The sequence below is a fragment of the Stegostoma tigrinum genome, chromosome 3 (genome assembly GCF_030684315.1).
Source record: "Stegostoma tigrinum isolate sSteTig4 chromosome 3, sSteTig4.hap1, whole genome shotgun sequence".
Lineage (NCBI taxonomy): Eukaryota > Metazoa > Chordata > Chondrichthyes > Orectolobiformes > Stegostomatidae > Stegostoma > Stegostoma tigrinum.
The window spans coordinates 115,716,663-115,734,519 of NC_081356.1; the positions used below are offsets into that span (position 1 = coordinate 115,716,663).

General features: G+C 41.0%; 1 protein-coding gene across 7 annotated transcripts in view; it reads right to left on the reverse strand.

Moving 5' to 3' along the window:
- tenm3 (teneurin transmembrane protein 3) overlaps positions 1 to 17,857 on the reverse strand; it is a 3,293,451-nt gene that overhangs the window by 95,216 nt on the left and 3,180,378 nt on the right. For all 7 annotated transcript variants that reach the window (XM_059644858.1, XM_048526868.2, XM_048526869.2 and 4 more), the window contains 3 exons: positions 16,427 to 16,453; positions 15,611 to 15,631; positions 12,129 to 12,275 (listed from right to left, as the gene is read on the reverse strand). In XM_059644858.1, coding sequence (XP_059500841.1) covers positions 12,129 to 12,275; positions 15,611 to 15,631; positions 16,427 to 16,453 — 195 coding nt within the window. The remainder of the gene's footprint in view (positions 1 to 12,128; positions 12,276 to 15,610; positions 15,632 to 16,426; positions 16,454 to 17,857) is intronic.

Sequence of the window (17,857 nt, forward strand, 5' to 3'; positions counted from 1 at the left end):
GTTACGCCTTCTGTCTTCTGACTGAGAAGCAAGGAGTGTGACCACTCCCCCACAGTAAAACTTGAGATGGCATCACAGTTGAAAATAGGTTGAGTTAGTCTTCCAGGCTAATGACATTTCTTAAGATATTTCCAGCACTTGTTTGTCTTTAATCTCAAATTTTCAGCATCCACAGTAGTTTTCTTTTATTTCTCTAGTTTTTTGTTTAACAAATTTTGCTTTCCTTAAGATTTCAGGGCACTGGTGCTGAGCGGTGACATAGTCAGGTTCGAAGGCCATGGTAGAATTTATTTCGCATGTCAAAAACTGCAAATGATTCGTCCAGAAATAACATGCAAACTAACAATTAGAACTGCTGTGCAATGCTCACTGTACTCTGATTTTACCTAGAGATTCTGGTTTTAAATCAAAGCAATCTTACTCTGACAACTGACAGTATTCAAGGGGACATGAATCTCAAACAGGGAATTCAGAAGGATAGTTGATATAGAACATTCTTATGTTACACTGCACAATACAGGATACTCCTCTAACACTGACATATAAAGGCACATTGTTAGGTAATGTACAAGCAATCTTACTCTACACAACTAATCTGGCATCAATCTACACTTGATCTTGACGTGCCTGAATGGAACAGTTTGTAACAAAAGCATAGACATATTCTATTCAAAGGACATTGCTGTCTCTTCATTTAGAGAAGTAACAATGCAGAACAAGTAGAGGCAGGTCTTGACTAAAGATGGTGACTAAAATTAATGATATGGTTTCCAGCATATTCAACTGATTAAGTTATGAGATGCATAGGGGCAAACAGATTCAACTTAAGAACTTACACACTCTGGAAAGACTACACAGTAGCACAGAACCAGTGAGCAACAATAATACACAAAATGCTCTGAATGTACTCGTGCTTAAGTGCAACATCAATAATCATAATCTGTTTGGAAACATTCCCACCATTAATGCATAGGGCAAAGGAGAAAGAGCAAGGATGGCGACAGGGAATGGACGAACTGGATATTACCATAAATTCACTGCAAGTATGAAAGGCAAACAACCTCCCACTGTGCTGTAGAATTCTATCCTCTTCGTTCTACATCACAGGTAGGAACTTCAGAGTTTACTCTGAGCAGAAAGCATTCTTAAATGTTTGGCATCGGTGGATATTTGCAGCCCAAAGCAAGTCTAAAGGATAAATAATTGATGTTTACTTTCCAGGTGAAAAGTTAGAAGTGGAGCAAGTAGCCTTTCTTGAGGGTAAACACCAAGTTATAGCCTAGCACCTTATTTTGAGTCCTGTTTTACATTGAATTTTAGAGATTATTTCTCTTCTTGAATCAGGAGGAATGATGTTTTGTTTAAAACAGCCATCTTACTATATTTCTAAAACTATTTAAATGGCTACGAGGCCGCTGAGGGCATGAAAGATTCCGTACAAATGTCAGTCTTTTTCTATCTGATGTTTCCTTCTGTTACTGTGTAAGTTAGGGTCAATATAGTTTGCTTGGTGACCCTGTGAAGTCAGCGAGATCACATGTGGGCACATGCCAAGGAAACACTATTGTGACAAAAGTGTCTCAGTTGATGCTGAGCTAATCTGAAATATTTAGAAACATGGAAAATTTCATGAACGTGAAAAAATAGGAGCAGGCATAGGCTACTCAGCCCTTTGAACCTAGTCCTCATTCAACATGATCTAACTCAACACCCTGTCCCTGCTTTCTCCCCACCAGCATGGCAACAGCTTACCCAATGAAACTTGTGTTTGAAGACTTGAACAAAGATGGAAACTTGGAAATTGATTACAATACTGTAGGAAGATATGTGTTGCTTAATCTGAGTGAATGGAGAGGCAGAAATACAGCAAGCTGACACTGATTCAGTGGCAGTGAATCACCATCTACTCAAAAGCCTTACTCTTCCAAAGTTGGCAGTTACTTTGATTATTTCCGCTCAAGCAAAATGCTGACCGTATACCAATGGTGGACAGGGTTTGAAATGGTAAACAAACCATACACATTTTCTTTCAAAACCTAGTTAGTCTCATATTAATACCCAATAACATTACAAATGGACAGCAGTGATTAATGGTAATTGCATACGCTGGCAGGGAAGAGCTCGATTAACATACCGAACATTTATCATTGCCAAGATCACTATTGTAGTCAATGGATTAGAAAGTCTAGATTACCATCCCAACGGACAAACTGTTCACCTGTTTCTAATGAGCAAATGACTATTCACCTACTTCTTGAGGTCTTGGATTTGAATGTTTGGTGTCAGATTGTGATTCTAAATAATCTAGAATCAAATGGTTTCCTACAACTATAATAGTCACCTAACTCATTCATTTGAAACTCTACGAGGACGGGCAGCTGTAAAAGGAGGAGGAAAACATACGTGACTGAGTTATAAGGAGTAAATTCAGTGCGAACCGCCCCCTCACCTCCCCACAACTTACAATGAGTTAATGTCATGTCAACTCGTAGACACATTCCGCATAGAATTGCTATGATTGGGAAATGTGGAGAGCACGGGTGTATCATTTAAACACAGGTCTTTGCCTTCTAAAGATTCAGGAAAAATCACAGTCGTGACTTTACAGCACCTTGGCTATTTCAATAAGATCTCACAAGTGCTATCATTCTTTCAAGTATCACATTTCTCAATCAAAAAGGATGGTTTAAGGAAAAATTCATACAGGCCAACACCACCTTCCTTCCACTCCAGTTTTTTTTTGAAGTCCACATTTACAAAAATGTTTACAGTAAAATTGGTCCAGTTATGTTCCTTCACTAAAATCTTTCTGTCTTTAATCAATGGATTGGCAACTGGTTGGCTCAAAACTTCAACCAATTTTCTGGGAGTGGGATGGGGAGCAAGGGGAGAGATTTTCCCAGTTGTGGGCCCACACTTGGGCATCGAAACCCCTCATTTATGAAAAGCCATGGACTACAAACTTCTGGTTTGCTGCAGAACACTGTAGCTCTAGTAACATCAAGAAGCACTCCTCGCAGGGTGGAACATCATCTCTCACATGGCAATTCTCAAGGTGAGGTGCGACCTCTGTACAGAAGCTTCAATTGCCTTGACACCCATACTGGGAAAAGCACTGATTGCTGTTTCAAAGGACTTTCTCCAGGTGAGCTTTTCAATCTCTGCTGGAGCTTCAAGATAAACACCAGAACAGATGGCTGTTCCATTGAAGAATGTACTACTTTCAATTCCATTTTCCCCTATCCTGTATCTTTATAGAATCATCAAGTTATAGAAATCTAAAGCACAGAAAACAGGTCCTTTCGCCCATCATTTCCATGTCGGTTGAAAACAACCACCTAATTATTCTAATCCCATTTTGAAGCAATTCAGCAATCTTGCTCTGTTTGTTTGCATACGATGTGCATGTATATGTCACAGAATTCAAGACGGAATTTAGCTTGTTCATAACATTTATACTTTTTATTGAGTGAGTTCATAATAAAACTCCTTAATTTCAATCACCTTAAGGTCTCTGATTTGCTTGTTTCTGTACTTTTAGAATGGTTGAGTACATTTTGAATTAAAAAAACACTCCCTTTATAAGAATTCAAACTCTGTATACCAACAATGTAAGGAAGAGGAATTTGTTCACCTCCCACTCCCTGAGCTTGCTTGCAACACCCTCAGAACACAACGTGGTTTTCATAGTTTGGACAGAATAGTGGAATATTTAAATAATGAAATATTGTAAACTTAACTGCATTTTTAAAATTTAATTATCTTTTAACTCTCACATCTTTATTCCACTATATTTTGTTTATATCCATGCATTAAATTGCATTTGCTGTATTTTCAGATTATCTAGTATTTCTATTTTTCTTCATGTTTCCCATCACAATGCTGAATGCTTTAATATATCAACCCATTTAATCACTTCACCAGCACATTGTGTTTAATGAAGAACTCTCAGCATGGTACTAAGTTCTGACTGATGTGGATTTGTGTTTGAAGTTTGCTTTTCCTTATTCATTTTTAAAGGCTTCATTCATTGAGTCTGTTTCATGTGTGCTCTATTCCCAGTTTGCCACACAGATTTGAAGATTTATTGATTGCAAAAAGAAGGAGACTAGTACTGCAATCCTAAATATACAGTAACACTATCTTGGAGTAAATTTATTAGACTCAGTGTACCTGCTCTATTCATAATGCTGGAAGAGGAAGTTGGAATAATCTTGGAAGCTCTGTGCTAACGGAATGCTAAGAACATCATGAATAATACAATTTGCTACACTGTTCATGATATGACTAATATTCCTTTATCTCGTACAGTCCAAAGCTATTCTAACCTTTAGTTAAGACATTGCATCTGGGAGCGTAAAATAAATTGGCTGAAAGGCAGGAAACAACACCAATTGTTACAGGAGTAATATTAGGATGAAGGGATGCACTGAGTGGAGCATCTCAGGGATTATTTTGAGACCACTGCAGTTGTTAATTTACATCAATGGCTTGTATTCAGTAACTCAGTCAAAAGTGGTCAGATTTGCAGACTATACAATGCTTGGAGACTCTGAAGTGGCGACAGTGGATATACAAAATGAATTGGACAAAGCTGGACACAATGGCAGATGGAATTCTATCTGGACAAGGGCAAAATACTTCAGGCTGAGAGGGCAATGAATTGACCTCATGAATGAGGTGGCATAACTCAGTCCATAAGTTGAATAAGATCATTGCATATTTGTTGATCTAATCTTTAAGCAGTACTTTAGAGCCGCAATCAATGAAAAACATGACACATGGAAATGTACAGCTCAAGGAGTACAGAATTTGTTGGGCAAGGTTGTCATTTTGCAGTGGTGTTGGAGGTTTCACATGTTTGATTTGATTTATTATTGTCACATGTACCTAGGCAAAGTAAAAAGTTTTGTTGTACATGCTCAGTACAGGTGGATCAAGCCATACAAAGGGCATTAGGGTAATAGCACACAGCGAAGAATATAATGTTGCAGAATTCAGTTTTAAAAGAGTAGAACGGTGACAAGATGTATAAGAATAAGATCTGCTGCAGAGAACTCGTAACGAGTCAACATGCTTCAGCACTATCTTAGTGAGATGCATCAGGGAGTCAATTTTAACCTTTGTGACTTAAGGGAAGCATTCAACAAAGTTAACGGCCAGGACAGGTAAAGTTAAATCTTCAATCACAATGAATTGAACTGTGAAAAAGTCTGGTGAAATTGGAAAAAAGGCAATAGGGAAGACAGCAGAGAATAGCTGAAAGGTATATGAGGAGTAGTAGTAAAAAGGAAGCCATGGTATCGGGACAAAATATAGGTGAAAGGTCCATGCAGTTCTCCTTCACACAAGGGCCATCAAAGAACTGAAATATTTCTTGGGAGCAATGCGAATTTGGTGGGGCAATTTTAGCCCCATTAAAATGCATGCATTTGGGATGGGTGCAAAGATTAAAGACATTAGACCCGCCGTAACGTGGGCAAATCTGGCTTTGTGGAAATGGGATGAGGAGTGGTCAAACAACTCCCTCCAAGGAGGCAGGTTCTGCAGTCAGGTAGAATGATACAGCTGGAAGACTGACATTTAACCTGCTTTATAAGTTTTCCACGAGTGATGTAGGAATCTTAGTCCTTGTGACAGACATCAGTGCAGAGTTGACAGTATGACTCTGGGGGAAATTTAAGTGCCTCTTAAACACTGCTTGTAAGCTGGAAGGAATAGAAAGGTTTCCCCTGGCCTTGCAAGCATACCTCTTTCACTGGAGCCCTGATGACCTGATGTGTTCTTCCCATGGCAGGTCAAGCATTGACCTCCCTTCTTTAGGTTCCTTACCTTTGATTATCACCAATGCTGCAATGTTCCTGCCAATTTCTTCATTTGCTTCACCATTCTTGATTGTGCCCTCAACCAGGCTCCACTCTCTGGAGTTTGCTTCATAAATTCCTCCACCTCTCCCTTTTCCCTTTTCAGATCTCCTTCTGCGATCATGCTTTGCATTACCTTTCCTCACCTCACTTCCTCTAGCCTGACAGCTAGGATGCTTACCTGTACGAAAAATGCTGTTTAGTTAAACTAGTTTGGCAGGGGGTGGAGAACCGGATTTATAATTCAGAGGATGAGGTATTCGGCCTTCAAACAGACACAACAGGGAGTGAGATAAGACAGCACAGAGCTGGGTGAACACAGCAGGCCAAGCAGCATCAGAGGAGCAGAAAAGCTGATGTTTCAGGCCTAGACCCTTCTTCAGAAATGGGTGACACAACAGGGAGTGAGCTGGTTAATAAAGAAATGCGGCCGATGGAGCAGAATTGTGGACACCAAGATGGTTTGAGGTGTGTATACCTCAATGCTCGAAGTATCAGAAATAAAGAGGATGAACTTAGGGCACGGGTCGGTACTTGGAACTGCGATGCCATTACAGAAACTTGGGTAACTCAGGGAGAGGAATGGTTATTGGAAGTTCTGGGATTTAGATGCATTAAAAGAAATAGGGGGGGTGGAAATAGAGGTGGGAGAGTGGCATTGCTAGTCAGGGTGAGTACAGCAGCTACTGAAAGGCAGTTCGAGAACGATACGTCTATAGAGTCAGTTTGGGTTGAGGTCAGGAACAAGAAAGGAGCAGTCACTTTGTTGGGGGATTTTTACAGACCCCCTAGTAGTTGCAGAGAAGTAGAGGAGCCGATTGGGAGGCAGATACTGGGAAGGTGCAGAAGTCAAAGGGTTGTAGTCATGGGTGACTTCAACTTTCCAAATATTGATTGGAAACATTTTAATTGTAATAGTTTAGATGGGGCAGATTTTGTCCAGTGCGCTCAGGAAGGATTCCTGACACAGTATATAGATAGACCAACACAAGGAGAGGCCACTTTGGATTTGGTGCTAGGCAATTGTTAGACCTGTTGGTAGGACAGCATTTTGGAGGTAGCGATCATAACGCTGTCTCTTTCATGATAGTCATGGATAAGGAAAGGTACATACGGCAGGGTAAAGTTTACAACTGGGGGAAGGGTAATTACAATTCAGCGAGGCAAGAACTGGGCAACACAAATTGGGAACAGATGCTGTTAGTGAAGAGCACCACAGAAATGTGGAGATTGTTTAAGGAATGCATCCTGCAGGTGCACGATATGTTTGTCCCTAGCAGGCAGGGATGATGTGGTCGAGTGAAGGAGATTTGGTTCTTGAGAGAGGTTGAACGACTGGTTAAGAGGAAGAAGGATGCTTATGTAAGGTTTAGGAAAAGAGAAACAGAAAAGGCTCTAGAGGGATACGAGTTATCCAGGAAGGAGCTGAAGAAAGGGCTTTGGAGAGCTATAAGGGGGCATGAGAAAACCTCATAGGATTGATAGGATCAAGGAAAACTCCAAGTCTTTTTACACATATGTGCAGAACAAGAAAATGACCGGAGAAAGATCAAGGATTGGAAAGGGAATTTATGTATGGAGCCTGAAGGGATAGGAGAGGTCCTTAATGAATACTTTTCTTCAGTATTCACAACTGAGAGGGGCCTAGTTGTAGAAGAGGATGTTGTGAAACAGGTAGGTATGCTGGAGGAGGTTGATGTTAGTAAAGAAGATGTGCTAGGAATTATGAGGAAGTTGAAGATAGATAAGTCCCCCGGGCCTGATGGGATTTATCCAAGGATTCTATGGGAAGCGAGGGGCCAGATCACACGGCCTTTGGCGATGATCTTTTCATCCTCACTTTCCACAGGTATAGTGCCAGAAGATTGGAAAGAAGCAAACATTATTCCCTTGTTCATAAAGGGGAACCGGGCTAACACCGGAAATTACAGGCCAGTTAGTCTAACGTCAGTGGTGGGCAAATTATTGGAAAGGACTCTGAGAGACAGGATTTATGATCACTTGGAAAGGAGCAATTTGATCCGTGATAATCAGCATGGATTTGTGAGGGGTAGATGCCTCACAAACCATATTGATTTCTTTGAAGAGGTGACCAAACATGTGGATGAAGGTAGAGCAGTGGATGGGGTAAACATGAATTTAAGTAAGGCATTTGATAAGGTTCCCCATGGTAGGCTCATGCAGAAGGTAAGGAGGCACCGGGTAGGGGGAAATGTGGCAGATTGGATTCAGAATTGGCTGACCCTTAGAAGACAAAGGGTGGTAGCAGATGGAAAGTATTCAGTATGGTGCTCAGTTACGAGTGGTGTACCACGAGGATCTGTTCTGGGTCCTCTTTTATTTGTGATTTACGTAAATAATTTGGATGTACGAGTGGAAGGGTGGATTAGCAAGTTTGCGGACGATACGAAGGTGGGTCATGTTGTGCGCAGTGCAGAGGGCTGTTCTAGGTTACAAACGGACATTGATAGAATGCAGAGCTGGGCTGAGAAGTGGCAGATGGAGTTTAACCTTGAAAAGTGTGAGGTGATTCATTTTGGAAGGACAAACTTGAAAGCAGAATACAGGGTTAACAGAAAGATTCTTGGCAGTGTGGAGGAGCAAAGGGATCTTGGGGTTCATGTTCACAGTTCCCTTACAGCTGCCACCCAGGTGGATAGAGTTGTTAAGAAGGCGTACGGTGTGCTAGCTTTCATTAATGGAGGGATTGAGTTCAAGAGCTGTGAAGTTATGCTCCAGCTGTACAAAAGCCTGGTTCGGCCACATCTGGAGTATTGTGTCCCAGTTCTGATCACCTCATCACAGGAAAGATGTGGAAGCAAAAATTAGAAAAAGTGCACAGGAGATTTACCAGGATGTTGCCTGGAATGGAGGGAAGGTCTTACAAGCAAAGTTTGAGAGAGCTAGGGCTTTTCTCTTTAGAACAACGAAGGACGAGAGCTGACTTGATAGAGGTGTACAAAATGATCAGAGGTATCTAGAATGGGCAGCCAGAGACTTATTCCTAGGGTGGAGGTAGCTTTTACGAGGGCACATAGTTTTAAGTTCATGGAGGTAGATGCAGGGGAGATGTTCGAGATAGGTTCTTTATTCAGGGAGTGGTCAGGGCGTGGAATGCATTGCCAGTGAGGATAGTGGAGTTGGCCTCATTAGGGGCATTTAAGCGGCTATTAGATTGGCAAATGGATGACAGTAAAAGGTAGCGGTGAACATTAGATAGACTTTAGGTTTAGGGTAAAAGTTTGGCATATCATCATGGGCTGAAGGGCCTGTACTGTGCTGTGGAGTTCTCTGTTCTATCAGTTGTTCCTTTCCTTCCTTATGGGTGGATGATAGGGATACAGGAACAGGGGTGGGTCATTCAGCCCCTACAGCCTGTTCCACCATTTAATGAGATTATGGCTGATCTGTGGCCTACTTACATTGAACTGCCTTTTGCCCACATCACTTAATACATTTGCTTAACAAAAAATATCGATCTCAGATTTAAAATTAACAACTGATCCATACTCACTGCCATTTGTGGAATGGAATTCCAGACAACTGCCACCCTTTGTGTGTGGATCAGTTTCCTAGTATCTCTCCTGTACGGTCTGGCTCTAAGTCTCAGACCATGAATCTCCAACCAGTGGAAATAGTTCATGTACCCTGCCTTTTCCTGTTAATATCTGGAAACTTTAATCAGAACACCACTTAACCTTTCAAATTCTGGGGAACACAGGCCTAATTTGTATGATATCTCCTCATAGTCATATAATCCCTGGAAGCAGGCCATATGGCCCATCGAGTTCACACCAACCTTCCAAAAAGCATTCCTTATCTCTGTAACCATGCATTTTTCTAGCCTGCAAATCAGTGGACACAGTGGAGCAATTTAGCATGGCAAATCTATCCAACCTGCACATCTTTGTATTATGGGAGGCAACCAAAGCACCTGGAGGAAACCCATGGAAACACGGGGAGAACATGCAAAGTCCACACAGACAGTTGCCCGAAGTTGGAATCAAACCCAGGTCACCGGCACTGTTAGGCAGTGCTAACTACTGAGCCGCTGTGCTGGCCCTGAGGTCCGGTTATCATTCTTGTAAACCTATGTTGCACTACTCCCAAGCTCAATATATCTTGCCTAGAGTGTGGTGCCCAGGTCAGCTCACAGCACTCTAAGTGGGGTCTAACCAAGGTTTTGTCGACCTGCAGCATAACCTCAGCATCCTTACTCACTGATCCTCGAGATGTAAAAACTAGGGTTAGTTTGTAAGCTGTATGGCTTTCCTTATTTGCGTAAATCTTGTGAACTAGGGCTTGATACAACTATGGATATGCATCAAATTAGGAGTATCAATATGTTTCAGACATGTAACAACTAACATTTGGAATGTAGCTAATTCAAAATAGAAACTGGAACTCTCAACTGCCGGAGATAAAAACCTACAATTTCTTCAAGGGTTCTCTCGATCAGTCATTATTTACCCAGTGGACTTCTAGTGTGATCACAGTAGCTGATCAGAAGAGCCTGTCAGGAAAACCCAAGCAGTTTTTTTTCTCCTCATCGGTCTGGGTTTAACACAAAGAAAACAGGCAGAAGCTGTATGCTAAATATTTGCCGCATTACAATAGTGACTGCACAATAAAAGTACTGCATCAGCTGTGAAGCATTTTAGGATGTCTAAAGGTGCTAAGTAAAAAATAGGTCCTTTCTTTCATCTTTTATCCTTTGAAACACAGATCAGGCTTTCAAAAATTGTTTAAATAGTTTAGAATAAATTAGTTCAAATGATAAAGGAAAGGAAAGTTGGTTAGCAGCCAACTCAAATCAGTTACTTTGGAATTTGTATTATTACTTGAAGTTGGCTATTGCTGCATGTGATTCTATGACTGCAGATTGTATTTGCACTGCAATAGCTTCCAAGTACGTGAGATAGTAGGAACTGCAGATGCTGGAGAATCCGAGATAACACGGTGTAGAGCCGGATGAACACAGCAGGCCAAGCAGCATCAGAGGAGCAGGAAGGCTGATGTTTCCGGCATTTCTGAAGAAGGGTCTAGGCCCGAAACGTCAGCCTTCCTGCTCCTCCGATGCTGCTTGGCCTGCTGTGTTCATCCAGCTCTACACCGTGTTATCTCAGCTTCCAAGTAAGTGTGGCAGTGAATTGTTTTACTTCAAACAAGGCGTACTACCTGATATCCTGCATGCTGGGAAATGTGTCTGCAACCAAAAAGGTGATGCAACTCCGAATTTCTAGTCATCCTAAATGTCATAATTATTTTCCAGAGATTTGAGTTTGTTAGAACTCAGTTTGAACATTTTTAAAGAGATGGAGGTCTTCTTCAAAAATATCTCACAAGGACAACAATTTAGCATTCCACTACATCAAACAGTTGATGTTACTAAAAGCTTGCTTTCTGTGAAAAGTTAATCCTTGGGAGTATTTCAATGCTCCTGATTTAATTTGTCCAATCTCTTCCAATGCGAGTACAAGTATCAGATTGCCCTGTTCATTAAAACGTATATTTTAGAATTGTCTAAAGGCTCAAAAGATTTCCCAGTAACTGAGCAATGTGCGTGCGTGTGTGTGTGTCTCGCTGTGGTGGGGGGAAGGGGGCGAGAGAATGGAGACGGTGCAAGGCTCCAGCTTTGATCCCTCTTTCGAGTTAATTTAGCTGATTTTAACTGGATATGTGGAACAGATATAACATTGGGCTTCACTATACAGGAATGCTATTGCCATTGTGCCAGAGTGCTGGAAACGCTGATGTAGATATTGCTTGAGAGCAGTTTGTGTCTTAAATGGGATGTCAATGTTAATTAAGAGAATAATATTGGCCATTTAGTTTGAGTATAAGTTAGCGCCCAGTGTCTATGAGAAATGAGACCACTGAAGGATTTTTGTTGGAATTAAGAAGGCTCTTTTTAAAATTTATATTATCACATGAAATAATTCACCGATATGCTGTTACTGACAGAAATTTGATTCCTACCTCCTGACATTAACACAGCAACATGTTGAAATGGTTTCGTTGCGATTCTCCAACACCATTTATTCACCTTTGCTGTACAATTGTGTTTGAGCTGTACATGGCTCAACTCAATGATTTATTTTAATTGCATCTGTTTAGCATGCATGAAGGGTCCAAAGAGTATCAAAACATTCCTTCAAAGAAACCAGCAGTTTGCAGAAAAGTTGTATAAATGTTTCATTTCATTGGTGCCAACTTGCATTTCAGGCACGACCAGTTGCAAGGGTTGAAAATCTGTGTTCTTACCTCCTTCGTTGTCCTTGCTATCAGAGCATGCAGTCTCCATGGCAACATCACACCCGGCACCTCTCCACCCCATCTGGCAAACACAATGCCAACCATTTTGGTCAAGGGTACACCTTCCATTACTATTGCAAAGGCCAGGGCAACCCTCTGAGAAAAGAATGCAGAGGATAAATACTAAACACAATGCTCTAATGCTTTGGCATGCAAATAAATGCTAATGGAAGTTCACTAGCTACAAGCCTTTTATTGAAGCACAGAGACCATAATTTCACATGGATAAACTGTACCCTTCTGCAATACGAATGTATGTCACTCTTTGAAAGACACAAATACTCTGTAGCTCTACAGAGCAGCAAAGTCATTGACTGAGTGGTAGATGCTGTATTGATCCAAATGTGTAATCTATGCATCTCCCAATTGGATGGTGGAGTACGGTGAAGTTACATTTCAATTATGCCGCAAATGGGGATCTTATAAGGAATTTCAAGTTTATCTTGTAATTCTTTTGAATAATATGGTCACCAAGGAAACCAAATATATGAATCTGGTGTGCTCTATTAAGAGTGACAATAGAATAAAGAAAATAATGGAAAGAAGTGTGAATTGTACAACCAAAGATCTTTTACAACGATGGCAATAAAGTGAAATTTTATTCTAGTCCTAGGAAAATTCAGTCGAAGTGATCCCCTGAATGCAAAGTCTTTGGGATTTCCTCATAACAGTGACTGCAACTTGGCTGATGCAGTTTTCTGCTGTTCTTCCAGTAAAATGATTGTGATGGAATGGGAGCAGATCCAAGCAAACTGTGCACGTGGGTTTCTCGTGGCTAAACTCTGTGTCGCTACATAAAATGGTATCTTTCTATGTTTTAGAATTGGATTCAAGTTCAGTTAAGGCAGGGAGTTAAAGATTCCATTACTGTTATTTCTGAAGGAAGATAATGAATTTCCGTTCTATTCACTACAAAGTCACGGTGAAGAGATAGCCAACATTCACCATAAATCGATAGCTCTGAGGCACTCATAGTGTCGGCAAACTGACTACTGGACTGAGTCGAGGTTCCCTGAAATACATAGGAATCTTGGCTGCTGATGAGGACTGGGAAGGCTCTCTGTACTTTTACTATTCCAAACATGGAATTTCTGACTGTCCACTGAACATGAGAGTATTTTTTGCATTCTAAAACTCCAAATTTAGCCATCAAGTTTTGAAAAGGCCAAAAATCCCTTACAACGCAACCAATTACAAATATTACAACAGAAATCGAAGAATTGAACACTGGCTCCAGCAGAGGGGTTCCCTTCTGAGTGAGGGAATCTGGGAAGGTCAAAAAAGCGGGATACATGAAGGAAATTTCGTGCATCTACCAATTCTCCATCCCGTTCTGAGGAAGGGTCAGTGAACCCTAAACATTAACTCTGACTTCTCTCCACAGATGCGGCCAGATCTGCTGAGCCTTTCCAACAATTTCTGTTTCACAGTGGGTCTGGGAAGAGTTCCTCAGGGTCAGCGACCTTCAACTGGGCAAGGGGTAGATGGTGGGGCAGTGGGGAGTTTGGTTATTCAGTACAAAGAAAATAACACCAAAAGCAACAAATGGTTAGTCAGCGGATTCTTTAGTGTATTTAGTCACCTCCCTGAAGCTAGGCATGTGTGAGGAAAACATGGCCCAATCTGTTTGCAGCCATGGGGGTTGTATCTGATGTATGTCTATCATACCTGACCTGAATGTACCTATTTACAATGGGTAAAGGACCAGAGTGGAAACATGCAGCTTCAAAATGCTGGAATTTTAGCATTTTCCACTTCTGTTGAATGTCTGGCTTTCCTCATGAACCATTCTGATCTTGGATGAACAACTGTGCCATTGCATGTTTCTACAGCAGCGATATGGAATGCTGAACATTATTTTCTTTCACTTCACCAATGTTCACCTCTTCTTTTCCAAAAACCCTTCCCTCAAGCTGGCATAAGGTTCCACAGATGCCAGCTGACCCATCCTCCAAGATCCTCATTCTGGAGATTCTTCATGGGTGATGCTAGATAGTTAACTCTGAAGGACCTCTCAATGCAGCCCTAGTCTAATCAAAATCCTCACAGATATGCTTGATCCAGCAACAGTCACTGGACAGATCCACCATTCCTTGCTTATAAATCATTATGTGATGATCTAATGAAAATTGAGACATTTAAGATAATCATTTAATTTGATGGGATAGATAAACAGAAACTATCTCCAGCGGTGGAGAGATTCCAGTAAAAATTGAAAAAAGCCTTAAGTCCAGAAGCAGGAAATATAAAAACGACTCCTGGAAGTATTTCTTCACTCGAAGGATTGTAGAAATCTGTAACTCTTTCCAATCAATGCGAGGTCACGTGAAAATTTCAAAACAGTGACGGGGTAAATTTTTGTTTGGTCAAGATATTCAAGGTGGGTGGATGGAGTTAAAATACTGAGCAGCCATCATTTGTATGAATGGCAGGAATGGTTCCAGTGTTGAATCACTTAACTGTTCCTCCAACAATCAGGGGTGAGAACTGGCACTGATGTTCCTTTTCCTCGCTGACAGAAAAGAAACAGAAGCCAAGCACAGCCCATAATTGGCATTTGTGCAGAGATAGGGGCATAAAGAACGGATTAGGAATTCAATCTGGCTCTATGTGCTTCAGATCTGTGTCAGGTGGGAGTCTATATGCCCCGAGTTTCAGCAAATCTAAACTTATAACTTTGAGATTTGTTTCTGAAAAATTACTGAACCTTATGTGCATTTTCTGAAATGGCATCCTTTGTCTCCATTTTCATCTGTGTTTATTCTCTTGGAGACAGCTTCTCAACACAAGAGGGTAGGACGGTTTGCTTGACACACATTACCTCCCAGCACCACCCCCAGCCCCCCACCTTGACTCTGCCCTTTCAACACACCAATTCAGCTTCAGCCATTTGGGGCGGCGGGGTGGGGGGGGAAGAACCAGATTTATTTCTGTCTCCTGCCATTATCCTCTCAAAGTGCAGAGAGTAACCCTCTTTATTGTGGGGCTTTCATGTTTCTTCTTATTCATGTGAAATTATGGCAACTGAAACAGATGAACAAAGCATAGGTAAGGTATTTACAGTTATACTTTATTGATTATAAAAAGAAAAAAAATCTTTCAGCTTTGAAAATTCACATTCCTTTCAAAGGAGTAAGCAAAGGCTAGGAAACAGTGAGAGCGCCGAACACCTAATTAAGACTGCGGATGGACTGAATGGGACTGGCAAGGTTTTCAAAAGAAACAGCAGCTTGGCATGTTGAACAACTTAAGACAGACAGAATGTAATAAACATAAGAACCACAATAAACATAGACTAAAAGCCTGAACAGAAGAAAATAAATTAAAACAACTTAAAATTTAAAAAAAAAATTCACGCTAAATGACGTGCTTGAAGACAGATAGCGGAGAGGGATTGTTCGTAACAATCTCCCTAGGGCTTTTGTCTTTACCTTTGTATCCTATCTTGTCTGCTATTATGGACAAGGAGGAAAATTGTGGAAACATAATTAAAAATAATGGCATATTCAGAATCTATATTTATACAAACAGAAGAAAAAGGATGCTCGCAGTTACAAAGATGAGTGAGTCGAACAAAACTCCTCCTGCTGCTCTTAATAATGAAGTCAGGTTTTACTGTCATGGCTAACAGCTTAAGTAAGAGATGCCTGGAAATGCAGCTGTAGGAACATTTCTGGAAACTAAGTAACATATTTCAGAAACTCTGTTAACAAACACATAAATATTATCCATGAATGATGAGGCAGCATGATCATTAAACCTCTATTCAATTTACCCCAAACCACTTAACAGTTTCACACATAGCTGCAAACAATGCTTGACGTTGTTACGAATGATTTCTTCTTCCATGATGAAATTATTCCTCCAAAATTTTGCATTCTGTGATCCATTTTTGTTCTCACTTGCATTAACTAACATGTAACAGGGATGAACCGTTCTCAATTGCTTTTGAGCAATTTTGCAGTGCTACAGTACATGAGTTAGCATGTGTACCACCAACAACAATGAGACAGCAAATGAATCTGAAGCCTATTTATTTCCAGCTAATTGACTTGCAAAATTTTCAGGTACTAATTGCTGTAAAAATACTGCAGACATAACTCAGTATAAATGCCTCATTAATATATTAGCTGTCAAAAGTCTGAATGATGAAACCATGCTAGAAATACGTAAAAAATTTGGTTACATATTTCCTGTATACACAGGAACAGCATAACAAAATCAGAGGGAAAGAAAACATGCAGTACCTTTAACTATCTTATCCAAAAAGTGTGCTTTGGAAATAAAACATACAGAGATTTAAAAATAACGTCACACAGAACTGCTCTATATAACTCTTAAAACTGCAACTGTTCCTTAAGTATAACCTTGACACCTTATTGCATACAACATACAAGATTCTCAGGACTTGAATCCCGTTGTAGCCGAACCTTACAACGAGAGCTACAATGTTCAGGGATTACGATTTTCACACAAAAGACAGTGTGGTAGATGGTGTTAAGATGCAGGTCAGCACAGGGCTTCCCAAAGAGGAGCTCAGGACCCCAAGTGTGGTCAAGAGTTGGAATTCTGGGGTCTTGAGCTCGGAGGCAGCCATGGTTGCCCTGGGACTTTGATTGAGTTAGAATGGTGGAGCTCCTGCACGAAAAGTTCCCCTTACTTCACGCTCACAGCTTTCACTGAGGGGTCATGACAGTTTTCAAGTGGCAATACAGGGTCACACTGGGAAAGAGGTTTAGGAAACATTGAGCCAAGTGAATGGTGCAATAATTTGTGAGAATGGCCTACTTCAGTTCTGGTGTTAGGATAGCCATCAGGAGTGAGAAGCGTAGCTGGTCTGTACTCCCCTCGCTGAGGGCTGCTGAAGCTAACTGGAGCCTCCAATCGGTTAACTGCCAAGATCAGAGAATGGGGGAACAGGTTGTTCATCGATCTCAAAATTTTCAAAGCAATCCTTATGTTTTCTTCTGGGGTTGACAGTAATATGGCTGCTCTGTTCAACAACGACCAAATGATGGAGAAAGGTTTACAAGTTTAGCTTAGGCACTTACGTTTTCACAAGTCAGAAAGGAGTAAATGACATGATGGCTGTAAAAGGCTTGGCGGGCGCATCAAATGATTGCTTTGAAAAGAACTTGGGAGTTGAGAAGAGCCTGTGGAAGATTTTCCCTGTCTAGTGTTGGTTCAATCTTTAAAATAGTGCAAGGGTGGCCTCCTATCAGTAATTCTGGCTAAACACTCACAATGTATTAAAAAGTAGCCGGGGGGGGGGGGGGGGGGGGGGGGCGGGGGGGAACTGCCCTGGTATTATCATTGTAATTACATTTTTAATATAATTTTTGATATAATATGTTGAAATAACAACACTAATTATCCCTCAATAAGAATTTAATATACATGCAGCTGTTTGGGATCTGCTGTTGAATGCCATATAACAAGAAGTTCTGGATGTGAGTTTGCTCGGGGATATCGGAGATCCCATGGGTGTTCCGTTGGTTTGTCTGTAGGTTTTGTAATTGAAAGTGAAGTGGGTGGTAAGGCCACTCAGGGTTCTCAGCAGAGGCAGTAATGCAGAGACTCGAACAAACAGCTCTGCCAATCATCCAACCCAAACGTTGGGTACGCTACGTGGATGACACCTTTGTCATCACAAAACAAAACAAATTAGAGGAAACCTT